General features: G+C 38.0%; 4 protein-coding genes across 4 annotated transcripts; all 4 read right to left on the reverse strand.

Annotated features, from left to right (window-relative positions):
- Positions 1–275: 275 nt before the first annotated feature.
- Positions 276–1,301, reverse strand: LOC137747754 (high mobility group B protein 3-like). Its single transcript, XM_068487906.1, has 6 exons — positions 1,174–1,301; positions 947–1,004; positions 758–802; positions 585–665; positions 400–492; positions 276–296 (listed from the first exon to the last, which is right to left on the reverse strand). Exons 1-6 carry the CDS (start codon positions 1,299–1,301, stop codon positions 276–278), a joined length of 426 nt encoding a protein of 141 aa, XP_068344007.1.
- Positions 636–7,296, reverse strand: LOC137748412 (disease resistance protein RPV1-like). The gene is made up of 9 exons (XM_068488556.1): positions 7,126–7,296; positions 6,181–7,027; positions 4,854–5,961; positions 4,429–4,725; positions 3,458–4,315; positions 1,193–3,380; positions 947–1,004; positions 758–802; positions 636–665 (listed from the first exon to the last, which is right to left on the reverse strand). Exons 2-6 carry the CDS (start codon positions 6,672–6,674, stop codon positions 2,844–2,846), a joined length of 3,294 nt encoding a protein of 1,097 aa, XP_068344657.1. The 5' UTR covers positions 6,675–7,027; positions 7,126–7,296; the 3' UTR covers positions 636–665; positions 758–802; positions 947–1,004; positions 1,193–2,843.
- A 1,237-nt stretch (positions 7,297–8,533) lies between these two features.
- Positions 8,534–10,174, reverse strand: LOC137747036 (high mobility group B protein 3-like). Its single transcript, XM_068487035.1, has 8 exons — positions 10,061–10,174; positions 9,902–9,949; positions 9,642–9,743; positions 9,464–9,521; positions 9,275–9,319; positions 9,101–9,181; positions 8,916–9,008; positions 8,534–8,812 (listed from the first exon to the last, which is right to left on the reverse strand). The coding sequence occupies exons 2-8, from the start codon at positions 9,940–9,942 to the stop codon at positions 8,792–8,794; spliced, it is 441 nt and encodes a 146-aa protein (XP_068343136.1). The 5' UTR covers positions 9,943–9,949; positions 10,061–10,174; the 3' UTR covers positions 8,534–8,791.
- A 2,691-nt stretch (positions 10,175–12,865) lies between these two features.
- On the reverse strand, positions 12,866–14,559 carry LOC137747211 (high mobility group B protein 3-like). The gene is made up of 8 exons (XM_068487278.1): positions 14,407–14,559; positions 14,150–14,205; positions 13,938–14,027; positions 13,760–13,817; positions 13,599–13,643; positions 13,415–13,495; positions 13,236–13,328; positions 12,866–13,136 (listed from the first exon to the last, which is right to left on the reverse strand). The coding sequence occupies exons 2-8, from the start codon at positions 14,191–14,193 to the stop codon at positions 13,116–13,118; spliced, it is 432 nt and encodes a 143-aa protein (XP_068343379.1). The 5' UTR covers positions 14,194–14,205; positions 14,407–14,559; the 3' UTR covers positions 12,866–13,115.
- Positions 14,560–15,615: the final 1,056 nt, after the last annotated feature.

Below are 15,615 nucleotides of genomic sequence, written 5' to 3' on the forward strand. Positions count from 1 at the left end.
TAACGAAAGCGTTATGTAACGAAAGCAAACTGAAATTCGTTGAACTTAAGGATCATAAGTGCAAAAACAACATATGGGAATCAAGGGGAGCAGACAATCTTCAAACTTAATCCAATTTTCGTTTGTGTTTTTCCTAAATCTAATCCCTAAAAGCAAAAACTAGAGAGCCAGCAACTTATCCATAGTGAAGACAAAGTGCAGGCAGGCCTTTCAATTATCCTCTAAGCAACCCTACGCATATTGCCTCTCCCCCTCCATTTCGATTCCCCTACTCTCTACTCATCGTCGTCTTCCTCCTACAACACAACCAAAACAAACAATTAAGTAATCAATTCAACTAATTGAACATGCGAAACAGCGGAAACAAACACAATGTGAGCTCGATTAATCACAACTGACCACACCGCTCTCGTCCTCGTCTTCATCATCATCATTTACCTCAGACTTGGACTTGTCAGACTCTTCTTCATCGGCTTCGTTATTTCCTTCAGCCTAATTCACGTAAATAAACCAACAAAGTCTCACAAATATCCTCAACCTGATAACTAAACGAATTACATGAAAGCCGGAGCAAGAGCGCTTACTAATTGCTTGTTGTACGCCTGAATGCTCATGTTATATTCTACCTTCCTCTTGTCTGCCTCGGCTTGATAGGAAGCTTTCTCCTGATTAATTCAAGCGCAGAACATCAAAATTCAGCAAATAATTTCACATTATTCACTAATCAACGAAATTAAAACGATAATTGAACACTCACGGCATCTGACAACGATTTCCATTTATCGCCACCAGCTTTACCGACCTGTTTGATTACAATTGAACAAAATCAAGATTAATTTGCATTAATGTTTGATCTAACTAATTAATTAATTAATCAACACAACTAATCAGAGAGTAAAATCGAAGAACAAGTTGGTAGATCTGAGAGGATAAGATTTTGACTTACGGCAGCAACCGACTTGTTGTTTGGATGCTCCTCCTTGTACTTTTCCCTGAAGTCCTCCCTGTAAAACGACGAAAGCAAACTTAAATTCGGAAAAGAAAAAACATCTCAAAAAAAAAGAAGCAAAAAATATCTCAAAATCTAAATCAGCTGCAGCAGCATCAACCAAAAGTACTTTTGAGAAAAGCATTGAATAAGTAGAAATGTGAAATCAAAAGTTAAAGAGTGACTGGAAGTTGAATAGCTTACCGGAGGTCCAGTCACCAGCAAGCACTTTCCGGGAAGGCCATCTCTCGCTTCTCCTCCTCCTCCCTCTTCCACTGTTGTTCGTTTTCACCCCCGCTCGATCAGCCAACATGACTAACAGGAACGACAATTCGTTGTGAAAGAGAGGGTACGCTGTTGATAATTCGACATCGTCACTGCTTTGGGCTGGGTATGTTTGGAGAATAAGGCCCGGCCAGCCCATATAAGCCCAAAAAATTTGACCTCCTGCGCGGTAATTTTAATTTTTTTTTTTAGAACAAATATTGTCTACGCTAAGAAGAGGGGATGGACTTAGCCTCACAATATGTTAACAATAATATGATTCAAATTTGCTTTTGGCAAGAATCAAACCTAAAACCTTTCACTTATAATAATATGATTCAAATACTGATATTTTAAATACTAACTAAAAGTTACTTAGAAGTCGGAGTACTCAAACTTCATCTTGTTTGTTGGTCCTCAGTGTTTATGTTGTTGCTTCTGTGGCAAAGAACAGTTGAAGATAATATTAAATTAAAACTGAGATTTATCCATTTGATTCTAAAGGCAGTTCAAGAATTAACAATACTTATTTGTTATCTATTTTGTGGCCTGGAGGAAACTCTGATAATCTTAGAGGCACTGATATAGATCCACGTGTATTATTCCATCATGGAATATACCATCAGGCTGTAACTTGTTGGCTTATGACTCCATCAAAAATTACTTGCAATTAATTCAACCAAGTGAGTCCATTTCTTCTACCAAATTTAGCCTTATTATTGCCTTTGAGAAATTGTCTGTGCAGGACGTTCATCTTTTGCCTTCATTTTCGTTCACTTGAACATGCATGATGATTTCTTCACATTAACAGGGATGGCACTGGCAGAATCAAATTATTTGGCAAAGATAACACCCAAGCTCTACATGAGTCTGTCAATGCAGTTCCAAGCAAGTTTTTACACAGATTTTGTACAAGTATTACTTGTTGCTTTCTTCGATCTCTAACTGTTTTGTTTCGGTTTTCATGTTAACAAATGAAATGTTGAGACCCTTTTGTTCGTCTTCAAAAGTATATTAGTTGGTTCGTAGGCTGATTTGATAGTCTGATGTAAATTGTGATGTTTGTGTTCAGTTATGGATAACCAAGGCATGCTTCTAAATGTAAATACCAAGAAACACATTGAGGCAAGTTTCTGCACTATGTTTTCCTCTGATTTATTTTCCGACGTTCGATGAACGAATGATCGAACTTAGGTTTTGGGTTGGTTTATCTACTGCATTTTAATAATTATTTTGCAATGTTGTGTTTAGGTTTGGGACATATACTTAGACTAAAATAATTACAATCGAAACATGCACTAATCTCAGACATTACAAACTTGATCGTTTTACAAGGAATTGCCAATTTTACACTAACACAAGCCTCTATTGATCACAGTAATTGTTGACATACCTTGGCATAAGCTTTTGACAAATATCGGCAGGAATTGGGAAGTGCCCAACATGTGCTCGACGAAATGGTCCAATGAATTTTTTTTTTTTTTTCTTTTCATAATTATAGCTTCATTATTTGAAAATTCTGGCTCCTCCACTAGACATCAATATGTGTCCGCTTAGAATGATCATCCTCTAGCTCCGAAGACAAGGAAAGTCATTGCTCTTGGTGATCATATGCATCATAGAAGATATCTGAGCCCTCCGAGTAGGAGGTCTCTTCCCAATAGTACTCGTTGGGCAAGCCGTTCGTCTTGGTTGCGCGTAGGAGGTGCACCCCGCATCTTTTAATGCGTGCGCCTTCGCTGAAACGAAATATAACTTGACAAATATCTCTCCGTTGCACGTTCTCGTCTAAATCCAGTACCTTGAGCCACACATGAGTTGCCTCGATGTGCTTGTAACGTGAAAAATATGGTCCCAACCATGGAGATCTGTTGATGAGAATATAAGAATTATAAAGATTAGTACCCGGTGCATCAAGAACCACAGATACAGCCAATCCTAACAACGTCTCCCCTTGTAAATTTAGAGGAATCTCAAAACAAAATTCACTGCCTCCAACAAATTCTTCTGTCTCATCATCCTCTTGTAGATGTTCAATGGTTGTGGGATGGTTAGAGGTATAGCTGAACCAATTTGGAACTTCATTGCCCGGATAAATAACTTCCAATCCAGGGCACCAAAGAGATTCCTGCAATAGTAGGTACGTATATAGTTAACCTGCAAAGTTAATTTTCATTTCAAGAGAAGTTAAGAAGAGAGAGGAACCTCATTCAACAAATTGTTTTCCAGCTTTGTCACCTCATCGCCACTTAGTTTATAGCAATTAGTCAAGTCCAGATAGTTAAGCGTCGGGGGTAGTTTTGGAGTTTTCTCCAATGATGTGCAATCATTGAGATATAAAAACTTTAGGTTTGGTGGGAGGAGTTGTGGAATTTCCCGAAGCCTCTTGCAACCAGTCAAATAAAGTGTTTCCAAGTTGACAAATTTGCTAATGCAATCCGGAAGACTAACAAAATTGTTTCTCGAGAGATCAAGCCATGTGCTACAGTTGTCCTGTGAAGTCTCTAAGTCAGTTGAAGGCAGTTGAGATTCGGTACTGCTGGATGAAACTTCATCAAACGTCCTCTTGTTCTTCCCATATGTCACCAGTTTTGGGCATTGACGCAAAGAAACCTCAGAGAGAGATTGCAACCCAGAAAGATGATGTAATGATGTACCTATAAGGTTCTCACATTTATCTGCAAACAAATAGGCAAGCCCAGTAAGATATGCAATTGATGAAGGCAATTCTCTTATGCCACTTTCTCCTATATCCAAATCCGTCAGAGATTCCATCTTGCGCTCTTCTATTTCTGGGAAACTCTCGAGGCTTGCGCAACTACGAAGAGAAAGCGTTTTAAGGAATCTCGATCCAAGTCTTGTTACAAACCTCGTGAGCTTAGAGCACCCATAAAGATTCAATTCAACAAGTTTATCAAGGAATCCAACAGAATCATCAACCTCAACCAAACTTTTACAATCACTTAGAACCAAGTGCTTTAGATTTGGGCTTCCAGATAAGTTGGGGATTTTTTCCAAGAATTCGCAACCACTTAAATTCATATTTGTAAGCTTTGCCAAATTCTGTGAAACCAAAACACTTCAGTTTTTTTTTTTTTTTGGGGGAGGGGGGGGGGGGGGTGGAAATAAAATATATGTTCAAATAAATAATTGTTTAAATAATTTAAAATATGTACCTTAAATTCCTTCAATGGTCTGATGCCACTATATGGCACATCAAACCCAGCGAGATGTCTTGGATGATAATTGGATGGTAAATTGAACACAAGTCTGTGCCTTTGCTGAAAATTGGATTGTCCACCCAATTCAATCCACCTCAAATCGTTGGGCAGATAATCAACGCGCCCAAAAAAGCGTGCATTACGGTTTATAAAAATTTCAAGATTTACCATCCGCAGGAAGCTTTCTGCATTCAAGGTTATCACATCTGGTTCGGGCAGCTCCACCACAATGCCTCTAATTTTCTTTGTTCCCTAAGATGAAAAAAAGAAATAATGTTAGCAAACAAGTCATATAACAAAGAATTTACAAAGGCTGTTTTAAAATCCTTTTTTTTTCTACATCATGCCAAATTAAATGTAAGAAAATATATTGAACTTACCTGATTTTTAGTTAGAACATGGTACACGTCTTCATGAAACCACAACCTGCTACGCTTCCCTGGTTCAGTGGGAGATTCTTCGTAAACTATACGCTTACCCATTTTTTCTAGCAAGTCATGCATCAAAATCCTATTATCTTCAATAGTTATGATGGCATTCTCAACGAGTACTTCAATACAATCTTGAGGTACATTGAGCTTCGAACTTTTTAATATTTGTAACACGTAGTCTTTATGTTCACCCTTAAAGAAACATGCAATGTCTAGGAAAACTTGTTGCACGACATAATCCCAGGCATCATAACTTTTTCGAAGTATTCCTTGAATATCTGTATAAGGTTCTCCTACGTAAGAATCGTAACTATCCAATATAGCTTTCCAACGATCTATACTTTTCTTACGCAGATGAGAACCTACCAAATTAAGAGCTAACGGAAGGCCTTGCGCATAAGCTATTGCACGATGTGCGAGTATTAAATAATCATCCGGAGGTTCATTTATTCCGAAGGCGTTCAAACTTAAAAGCTCAAGAGCCTTGTCATCCATTAGCTTTTGGACCTCGTATATCAACTCAACTCCATAAGATTCCAGCAATCCTCTATTTTTTGAGGTTATGATCACTCTGCTACCCTCACCGAACCAATCAACTTCAACCAAGTTGTTTAACTGCTCCAATCGATCCACATCATCAAGAATTAAGAGAATCTTCTTTCCCCTCAACAGTTTCTTTATCAGGCTGATTCCTTCATGAACATTGACAACTTTCAACTCTGTACCGCATAGAACTTTAGAAAGAAGAGTGTTCTGTAGTTGGATTACTCCTTGACTTGATGTCGATGTTTCTCTAACATCTGCTAAGAAACATCTACCTTCAAACTTATGAGCAATCGCATTGTAAACAGCTTTTGCAATTGTTGTCTTGCCTATTCCAGATATCCCCCAAATCCCAACCACACAACGATCATTTCCACCAACACCTAAAAGCTCTTTCACCTCTTGTACGCACGATTGTATTCCAACTGGGTGTTTGGCCACATTCAAACATGTGTCACCACGTACTTTGACTAAGATATCCTCAACAACGTTGCTGATAAATGTAGCTTCAGAGCTAGCAGTTCAAAACAAATAACACATTTAATCAGTGAACTTTTTTTTTCTATATTTCTATCCAAATGAAAAAGGGTTTCAAATTGCACTAGTGATTACTAAAGTCCAGCATGTGTCGCTTGCTAGAAATCTAAAGAGTAAAAATGAAACACAAAATCGACATTATTATAGAGAATTAACTGTATAAATAAAACACTGTAAGGGGAAGAAATATACGTACTCTCCCTTTAGGAAAGGATATCCTGACAAATTTGCTACTTCTCTAAGAGCTCTCCTCCACATCAAGACCTCCTTCTTGTCTCTGAATTTGCTCTCGTGGTCTGTAAATGCGTCACCGAAACTCCTCTTCTGATTTCGCACATGGGACGGATCCACCTTGTAAAAAACTGGCAAAACTATTTGTTTCTTTGATTCTCTACATTGAAGGATCTTGACGAGCTCGTCCATGCACCACCTTGAGGATGCATAGCTTTTAGAGAATATGACAAGAGAAATTCTCGACTCTTCAATTGCTTTGAAAAGAGCCGGAGATATTTCTTCTCCTCTTGGAAGTTGGCGATCGATGAAGGTGTGGAATCCTTTATCGACCAAACCCTTGTATAAGTGATCTGTAAAACTGGTGCATGTATCCTCCCCTCTAAAGCTCAAAAAGATATCGTATTTCCATGAAGGAGTACTGCTGAAGGAAGAAGAAGAGACAAGTTGATTGGCCATAGGAGAACTAAAGCCAGATAAACTAAAGAAAGGAGCCTCTCAAAAGAATTGGAATATGCAGTACGGTATGGACAACGGACTCTCTCTTGTTGTATCAGTCCTCCTAATTTTCTTCCTACCTAATCTGGTCAAGTTGAAGTTTCGTGGCTACTTCCTTCCAAAAGTGATTTCTACCAAGCATTTTCCTACCTACTACCTTTCAATGTTGACAGGAAGTTTCGTGGCAATTTTTTTCCAAAAGTGATTTCTACCAAGCATTTTCCTACCTACTATCTTTCAATCTGGACAAGAACTTTCGCGGAAACTTGATTTCAGCAGCAGTGCCTTTGCCGACACCCTGCACCCGAAATCAGCTGCAGCAGCATCAACCAAAAGTACTTTTTAGAAAAGCATTGAATAACTACAAATGTGAAATCAAGAGTTAAGAGTGACTGGAAGTTGAATAGCTTACCGGAGGTCCAGTCACCAGCAAGCACTTTCCGGGACCGGCCATTTCTCGCTTCTCCTCCGCCTCCCTCTTCCACTGTCGTTCGTTTTTACCCCCGCTCGATCAGCCAACACGACTAACAGAATCCACAAATCATTGTGGAAGAGATGGCACGCGGTTGTTATCTTCACTGCTTTGGGCTGGGCATGTTGGATATTAGGCCCGACCCGCCCATATCAGCCCAAAAAACTTGACCTTCTGTGTGGTAATTTTAATTTTTAATCCCATAGTAACTGTAATAATTTGATATTAAAACAAGGCCAACACTGTCAATAATCTGGAGGATTAAAGCATTTCATTTCTTTTATGCTCTTTAATTTTGTTAGCAAGGCACGAGATCTGTTATTTATGTTTCAAAAACACTTTTGAAAATCGTCATTATAAAATAGAAAATTCTCAGTAATTAAAAAAAAACGAAAACAAAGAATCTAAACATATTTTTGTCAGTCGCGGATGATTTGCAACAGATCGTAATTATAAATGTTTATCTATTTTCCTATAATACTACTTCTCTTCCGTTGGTTAAAAATTAGATCTTTGTCTAAGAAAATTAAGTTATTTTGCAACTCTCTATGCAATTAACCTTAACGAAAAAGTACTTATATGAAATACCTCACATCCAAATTTCAAGCGCCAGTGCGTACTTTAACCACACTTGTGTTTCTAAGCACTTTCAATAGAAGCACTTTTCCAACTTTTTGTCCACCCTCGAATGTCCTGAAGATGCTATGAGGTGTTTGAAAATGGTTGAAATAGTTGAGTTAACCATCGAAAAATACCCGTTCAAAAGCATAGGAAACTCAAGCCCATGTACTAGTATTGACCCTTGGAAGATAGTTTAGCATCACCCAAGCAATGAGTCTGGAGGTAAGGTAAGACTAGTGAATCAGGCAAACCCCCTACCTGAAACCAGGACTTGTATCGTCACGTGCATCATTGAATTAAGCATTGTCCAAAGTTATTTTAACTCATTTAAAAGCGTTTTTAACATTGATAAACATGCTCATTCTTACTCAAGCAAAGGTAGTGTCAACTATTTCACTGCCAGGTTTTATCTACAACTATCAATTTCCGATTCCCCAACATAAGTCGCTCTCTCGTTCTATGGCATGAGTACACTACATATAATCCCATGCCAATACGTTGCTTGAATAGTTTAAATTAAGCAAAATACCGCCACATTAACTTCCCAGATTCTCGTCCTAAGACTTAATCCTGGGAGAATCTCTCAACGCAAATTATTCTAACGTCCAGAGGTAAAATCAATCACCATCCCCAGGGTAAGGTCGAATACTAGTACCAGAGTGTTGTCGAACACCAATATCATCACATCACATATGACAACACTAACTTGCATAATAAGAAACTACCGAAAGCAAACTGAAATTCATTGAACATAAGGAGGATCATTAAGCACAAAAACAACGATATGGGAATCAAGGGGAGCAGACAATCTTCAAACTTAATCCGATTTTTGTTTGTGTTTCTCCTAAATCTAATCCCTAAAAACAAAAGTAGAGAGCCAGCAACTTATCCATAGTGAAGACAAAGTGCAGGCAGGCCTTTCAATTGTCCTCTAAGCAACCCTACACATATTGCCTCTCCCCCTCCATTTCGATTCCCCTACTCTCTACTCGTCATCGTCTTCCTCCTACAACACAACCAAAACAAACAATTAAGTAACCAACTCAACTAATTGAACATGCGAAACAGCGGAAACAAACACAATGTGAGCTTGATTAATTACAACTGACCTCACCGCTCTCATCCTCGTCTTCATCATCATCATTTACCTCAGACTTGGACTTATCAGACTCTTCTTCATCAGCTTCGTTATTTCCTTCAGCCTAATTCACGTAAATAAACCAACAAAATCTCACAAATATCCTCAACCTGATAACTAAGCGAATTACATGAAAGCCGGAGCAAGAGCGCTTACTAATTGCTTGTTGTATGCCTGAATGTTCTTGTTATATTCTACCTTCCTCTTGTCTGCCTTGGCTTGATAGGGAGCTTTCTCCTGATTAATTCAAGCACAAGCCATCAAAATTCAGCAAAATAATTTCACATTATTCACTAATCAACGAAATTAAAACGATAATTGAACACTCACGGCATCTGACAACGATTTCCATTTATCGCCACCAGCTTTACCGACCTGTTTGATTACAATTGAACAAAATCAAGATTAATTTGCATTAATGTTTGATCTAACTAATTAATTAATTAACCAAAACAACTAATTAGAGAGTAAAATCGAAGAACAAGTTGGTAGATCCGAGAGGATGAGATTTTGACTTACGGCAGCAACCGACTTGTTGTTTGGATGCTCCTTCTTGTACTTCTCTCTGAAGTCCTCCCTGTAAAACGACGAAAGCAAACTTCAATTCGGTAAAGGAAAAATATCTAAAAAATAAAAAGATGCAGAAAAGTCAGATCTAAAACTGGAACCGGAGAGAGAGAAAGAGAGTTGACCGTACATGAAAACGAAGAAGGCACTCGCAGGCCTCTTCGGCTTGTTCGGATCCTTTCCGGCTTTCTTCGCCGGCTTCTTGCTCGCTCCGGCACTCTTGCTCTTCAACCTTTCAAAATTCAAAAAAAAAAAAAAAAAAAAAATTCAGCAAAAATTCAAACACACAAAGCACGGCAGAAATCAAAGCACGAGAGAACAAATCACAGTTCTCCGATCGAACCGATGCAATCGGATTGTAATCAAAGCAAAATAGAGCACAAAACTCACTTCGTATCGCGTTTGGGAGCAGCAGCTCTGGCTTTACCCATGGCGAACCTGCGAACACACAAAAAAAGTCAAAATTCTGTGAGAATCGGCGAGAATCGTTCGGAAACGGTCAAACTGCTCGATTCGGACCGAGTCATAGCGGCGGAGGCGCGAGGTTACCTAGGGTTTTCGAGAACAAGACGAAGACGCGAGAGAGAGAGAGAGAGAGAGAGAGTAAACTACGCCCTTGTTTTTGTTGTTGCGATGCGTGGGTGTGAAATTGGCGAAAGGGCCGAAGGGGGGAATAAGAAGGAATTAAGAAGGGGCAAAACCGAATTTCGACTAACCCAAAAAATTGAAGTTTTGGGTTTTCGGCGGGATTTCGAAAATGTTTTGCCGCGTCAGCTATCCGTGCGCTACGCCTTCATTTGCTGCTGGGCTCTCCCTTATGTGCTTCCTTGTGTGCTTCTTCGCTAGCGAGGAGGGCACGTGGGGATGCACGTGATAGGGGGTAGGGGTGAAATGACGGATTTGGGGTTTGATTTTGTGGGTGGGGGTCTGGTGGTTGAGAGCGATCGAATCGATAGAATAAAAGGTGTAGTACGCAACAGCTGTATTGGCGTGGGATATTATTGAAGCGGGGGTAAATAAGTAAATGTGGTGGCTTGATTTTTCGGGATTTTCGGATTATTTTTTGAGTTAGGGTTTTGACGGAGCGGAAACGTTGGAGATATTTTTAAGTGGGCTGTTGGGTTGTAGAGAAGCAAAAACTTGGTTAAACTGAAGTTACTGAACCCCGTTGCACTTGGTACGGATAGAAAAGGTCACAGGTAGGGAGAATTCTTCCCTGTTCGGACCGAACCACGTATCCCTACGGTTCAGGATTCGGTTCACCCGACCCAATTTGTGTACCACTACCCCTCGCACAATATCCAGTGACCTTACACAAGAACCTCACAACAAGTGGAGTATGTTCAAAAACAATCTAGTATATACCCACACAAAAATTCTGTGAATTTTTTTACTTTTGTTGTTCAAATTGAAGGAGAGGGGAAGGGAGTGAGAGAGAACATGGAAGCAAGGAGAGAGGGAGAGAGGTTGTTTCTTCATTTTTTTTTTTTTTAGCTAGAAACGACATGTTGGTGAGATTTAAAAAAATAGCAAATTTTTGCCTTGTGAAATTATGTTATTATCCTTGAATTTTTTTGTTGTGATGGAAGATAAATATGTTTTTTTATCTTCTTTTGATTGACAAGGAAAATTTCATTAATGTAGTTTTAGATAATGTACAATGGGAAGTGATTTCCCCGTTCTCTCTTTTTTTTTTACCTTTGTCGCTCCTCTTTATCTCTATAGATAAGCATTAATATTCAACCCACTACATTCCTAATAACGTCACCCCCTGGATTTAGTATAGATTAGCATAGTGATAACTTGAAACAAAACACAAAACTAAGAAATAATTTTTTATATGTATTTTTCTAATAAATAATGCTAGGAAGATTAAATTTATAGATAAAATTTTGTTAATTAAATGACATGAAAGTTAATGATTGGATTATTACATAAGCATTCATAAACGTGCATAATGTTATTGATGACACATCATTTAATTTACAAATTTTGTCTAATTTAATCTCTCTGACAATACCTTTCGGCCCTTTTATAATCAGTCTAGAACACGCCCTTAATACTTGTTGTATCACTTGATAGTGGGAACACCTTACAAAATACGAATTATGCTTTTAGCTCTTCCAAAAGCAATTCGAACAGGCCTTTGTATTTCATCGCTTTGCACGCGCTGCCCTAAAAATCTTTCGATATGGAGGGAGGGGTAGTAGAAACCCGCAATGGAGACAATATTCTTGTCGTTGTAGGTTAAACGTGATTTGGAGGCTTCAATTAACTAGTTGAATAATAAAGAGAGTGTTATCTACACCTTTTTTTTACTTCTCACACATCATTTGTTAATTTTCATCCATTGATTTTGTTTGATTCATTCGATCCGACAGTCACAAATTAAAAAAGTGTGAAAAGTAAAAAAATATATATAAATAGCACACCTATTTTTTATTGAAAACTTCTGATAACATCACAAATACTGAAGCAAGGCCGCCAAATCAAAAGTACCGGCAGGTATTCAACACCAGGTCCCAAAAATGAAGCAAAATCTAGTTAAATCTTAAAAAACGAAAATTATACTACACCCCCACCCCCCCCGGGGCGCCTATGCACTTGAGAAATTTGGCCGTTAGATCTCGACTCCTTAACCTAGAATTTAGGAATCGAAAGTCTCATATATAAGTGCTCATGCAAACGTTGCTTTTAAACAACTGAAAGCCCTTTTAAATAAAAATTTTGAAATCAAAACTAATAAAAATGCAAATTGATTCTAAAAAAACACTTAAAATGCTTCTAGTATGAAGCACATAACAAGTGCTTTTAGCATGAGGCATTTCAAATACTTTTGAAATCCAAAATTTTTTTTTTTTAAAAACACTTTGGATAATTTAAAAGCACTTTTCAAACAATCCCTAAAATACTCGAGCATACTGGAAGAGTTGACATTCATGCCATGCTAAAAAAACACTTCACAGGTTGTCATCCAATTGGTGTTGTTAACCAACGAAGAATCCCCAAAGCAATCCAAAGGAACCAATGGCAGAAAGTCAAAAGAGAGAGACGCAGCTTGAAGCCAAACAACCACCATCACATAAAACAAGATGGTGAATAGAGAACAATGATGCAAAATCTCAAACCGAACTGCAGACAAAACACATCCTCACTTGAAGATGGCTAGTTGCCGGTATTCCAAGCGAATCACAAACTCTTGTAAAAAAAGTTATCATACGTTGCAATGCGCATTGCAATTCATTTGGAATACCGACACCATGACACCAATGTTATACGAAGTCAAATGCCACAACCATAAGAAAATGCACAAAGCAAATCAATCCCAAGCATATAATAAAAGGGATACAAATCAGAGCAAAACAGAAGTCATTTGAGCATAAAAACGATCATTAAGTACAGAAACGATATGGGGAATCAGGTGGATGAGTCCCGAAACATAACCCCTTGTGTTTTTCCTTTTCCTTACCTAATCCTAAAAATGTAGCTATCTTATCATCAGACAGAGCTTTAATCAGAAAATGCAGGTCATTCGATATGTTCTAACCAATAACCCTAACCACGAATTGCTCCTCTCCTTCATTCGATTTCCGGCTTTCCTTCTCTACTCGTCATCATCTTCTTCCTACAATTAAACAAAACCAACACAGTTCAATCACACCAATCACAGAACTACGCAGAGAAAACATGATCAACACAATAACAAGAGCCAATTCGAAAAAACCTCTCCGCTCTCGTCATCATCTTCATCTTCGTTTTGCACCTCGGACTTGGACTTATCGGACTCTTCGTCCTCCGCTCCATTGCCTCCCTCAGCCTAATTTTGCAATGATGCAACAATTATCACAACACCACACAAATCAATTCAACCGAAAAAACGTAAATAAAAAAGAGAGCACTCACTATGCGTTTGTTGTACGCATTCATGGTCTTGGTGTACTCGGTCTTCCTTTTCTCTGCTTTGGCAATGTAGGGAGCTTTCTCCTGAATAATTTAATTAAATTAACCAACAAATTAATAAAAAGGTTACAGAATATTCATGTAATTAACAAATCGATTAACAAAATTGATTGGCCTAAATACTCACAGCCTCTGAAAGCGATTTCCATTTATCACCACCAGCTTTACCGACCTATTCAAATTATTCGAAAATAAGAATAAATACAATTTAATTTTGCAAAATTAAACATAAAATATTCAATAAAATAAAATTAAAAGCGCAGATCTGAGAATATGAGATTCACTTACAGCGGCGACGGATTTGTTATTAGGATGATCCTTCTTGTATTTCACTCTGAAATCCTCCCTGTATAAAATTGAACCAAAAATTCATACAAAAATATAATTACAAAACAGACGATAATAAAATCGTTCGATCTGCACAAAAAGGAGAGAGAGAAAAAGAGAAAGAGAGCGTTGACCGTACATGAAAACGAAGAAGGCGCTTGCAGGCCTCTTAGGCTTGTTCGGATCCTTCGCAGCTTTCTTGCTCGCGCCAGCGCTTTTGGTCTTCAATCTATCAAAATTCAAAAAATTAAACATAAATTCAAAATCACCGTTTCATATATAGATCTCGAATAGAAACGATAAAATCGAAGAAAATTCACAGCAAAACGGAAAACAAAACCGGAAGCTCACTTCGCATCGGCTTTTTTGGGAGCAGCAGCTCTTGATTTCCCCATATTCAGCTAAACCTGCACAGAGAACAGTGATTAAACGATGAGAATCGTTCAGAAACGGCACAATATCAATAAAAACCATTCGGAAACGGCGGAAAACGACGAGAACGCCTCCAAAACGAGCGAGAATCGCTCGGACACGGCGAAAAACGACGAGAATCGTTCGGAAACGGCGGAAAACGAAGCGACTCGGCCCGAGTCGGCGGGCGAGTTTACCTTTGGTGAAGGGAGAGGATAAGGCGACGACGCAGAGACAGATGGAGAATAATGAGAGAGATATGCCTTTGGGTCGTTTGCTTTGTTTTGGTGCGGTGTGCGTGTGTAAAATTTGCCCTTGGTTGTGTGAAGGGACAAGAAGGGAAGGCCGTGGCGCAAAAATAAAAAATAAAAATGGCGGACAATTAAATTTTGATTTATTGAAAGGATTGAAGTCCGGGTTTGGGCGGGATTTCAAAATATTGGTGCCACGATGGCGATCCGGGTGATGGGGGTCGATTGGTTGGGAAGTTCGCTTGGGATCCCGTTTGTGCTTCCTTGTGTTTCTTTGTTCTATTTCCGCTGCCGGGACACTGGAAATCGGTGGAAATAGGGGGACACGTGGACGATGTGTGCGTGGGACATGGAAGGCACGTGCGTAGTTCTTGGTGAAATTACAAGTTTGGGGTTAGGGTGCTTCTAGATGTTTGTGGGAGGGTGATCGATTCACCAAATTAAATTTGGAGCACGCAACTCCTGTATTTATTTACGGGATATTATTGCTTTGTGGGTAAATATGTCAATTGGTTTGCTTGATATTTTTTTTAGAAACTAGACAGTTTCATGACTAGTTTGGTATTGTTATGTTTTTAAAAAAAATTGATTATGTTTTGACGTACGAATAAATAGCTGTAAAATGAGTGTTTGGTTTTTTTTTTTTTTTTTTTTTTTTTTGGCTTTTAACAAAAAAAATAGTGTATGAATATTTAGTAAACTTTTGTATAAATTATTGTGAATATATTAAATGACTAAAAAAATGTATAGAATTTAATGTAATATAATAATTGTCAAAAAGAAATATAGAATTTAATGTAATATAATAATTGTCAAAAAGAAATATGAGGGCAATGATTGTAATTTTGTGAAATATGTGAGGGTATACCTATCATTTGAAAATTTCATTAAAAGAGCATGATTATTATGCTTTGAAAAAAATAAACAGTAGTTTTTTTTAAAGTTTTTTTTTTTTTCTTTTTTGTATACTAAACACATTTGATGTTCCAGATTATATTTTAGCTCTTTTTTTTTAAGCACCACAGTCTCAAGCTAGCCCTCAATGCTTCAGAATTAAGGCACTAAACAACAATTGTAATAATACAATTTTGTAGGAATTTCAAAATTAAATTTTAATCAATTGTATTAGGATACTTGGTGTATCGGGTCATTTTA

Source organism: Pyrus communis, chromosome 10, assembly GCF_963583255.1.
Source record: "Pyrus communis chromosome 10, drPyrComm1.1, whole genome shotgun sequence".
Taxonomy (NCBI): domain Eukaryota; kingdom Viridiplantae; phylum Streptophyta; class Magnoliopsida; order Rosales; family Rosaceae; genus Pyrus; species Pyrus communis.

What these genes read in the sequence shown, in the direction of transcription:
- LOC137747754 (XM_068487906.1), bottom strand. Translation starts at nt 1,301, where the DNA reads ATGTTGGCTGATCGAGCGGGGGTGAAAACGAACAACAGTGGAAGAGGG. An exon ending in ACAACAAGTCGGTTGCTGCC is followed by an intron (nt 803 to 946) that starts GTAAGTCAAAAT and finishes GTAATCAAACAG; the next exon opens with GTCGGTAAAGCTGGTGGCGA. An exon ending in AGGCGTACAACAAGCAATTA is followed by an intron (nt 493 to 584) that starts GTAAGCGCTCTT and finishes TACGTGAATTAG; the next exon opens with GCTGAAGGAAATAACGAAGC.
- LOC137748412 (XM_068488556.1), bottom strand. Translation starts at nt 6,674, where the DNA reads ATGGCCAATCAACTTGTCTCTTCTTCTTCCTTCAGCAGTACTCCTTCA. An exon ending in TATCCTTTCCTAAAGGGAGA is followed by an intron (nt 5,962 to 6,180) that starts GTACGTATATTT and finishes TTGAACTGCTAG; the next exon opens with CTCTGAAGCTACATTTATCA. An exon ending in AAAACAATTTGTTGAATGAG is followed by an intron (nt 3,381 to 3,457) that starts GTTCCTCTCTCT and finishes CTACTATTGCAG; the next exon opens with GAATCTCTTTGGTGCCCTGG.
- LOC137747036 (XM_068487035.1), bottom strand. Translation starts at nt 9,942, where the DNA reads ATGGGTAAAGCCAGAGCTGCTGCTCCCAAACGCGATACGAA. An exon ending in GCTCCCAAACGCGATACGAA is followed by an intron (nt 9,744 to 9,901) that starts GTGAGTTTTGTG and finishes GAATTTTGAAAG; the next exon opens with GTTGAAGAGCAAGAGTGCCG. An exon ending in GGAAATCGTTGTCAGATGCC is followed by an intron (nt 9,182 to 9,274) that starts GTGAGTGTTCAA and finishes TGAATTAATCAG; the next exon opens with GAGAAAGCTCCCTATCAAGC.
- LOC137747211 (XM_068487278.1), bottom strand. Translation starts at nt 14,193, where the DNA reads ATGGGGAAATCAAGAGCTGCTGCTCCCAAAAAAGCCGATGCGAA. An exon ending in AGCGCCTTCTTCGTTTTCAT is followed by an intron (nt 13,818 to 13,937) that starts GTACGGTCAACG and finishes AATTTTATACAG; the next exon opens with GGAGGATTTCAGAGTGAAAT. An exon ending in ATGATGACGAGAGCGGAGAG is followed by an intron (nt 13,137 to 13,235) that starts GTTTTTTCGAAT and finishes GTTTAATTGTAG; the next exon opens with GAAGAAGATGATGACGAGTA.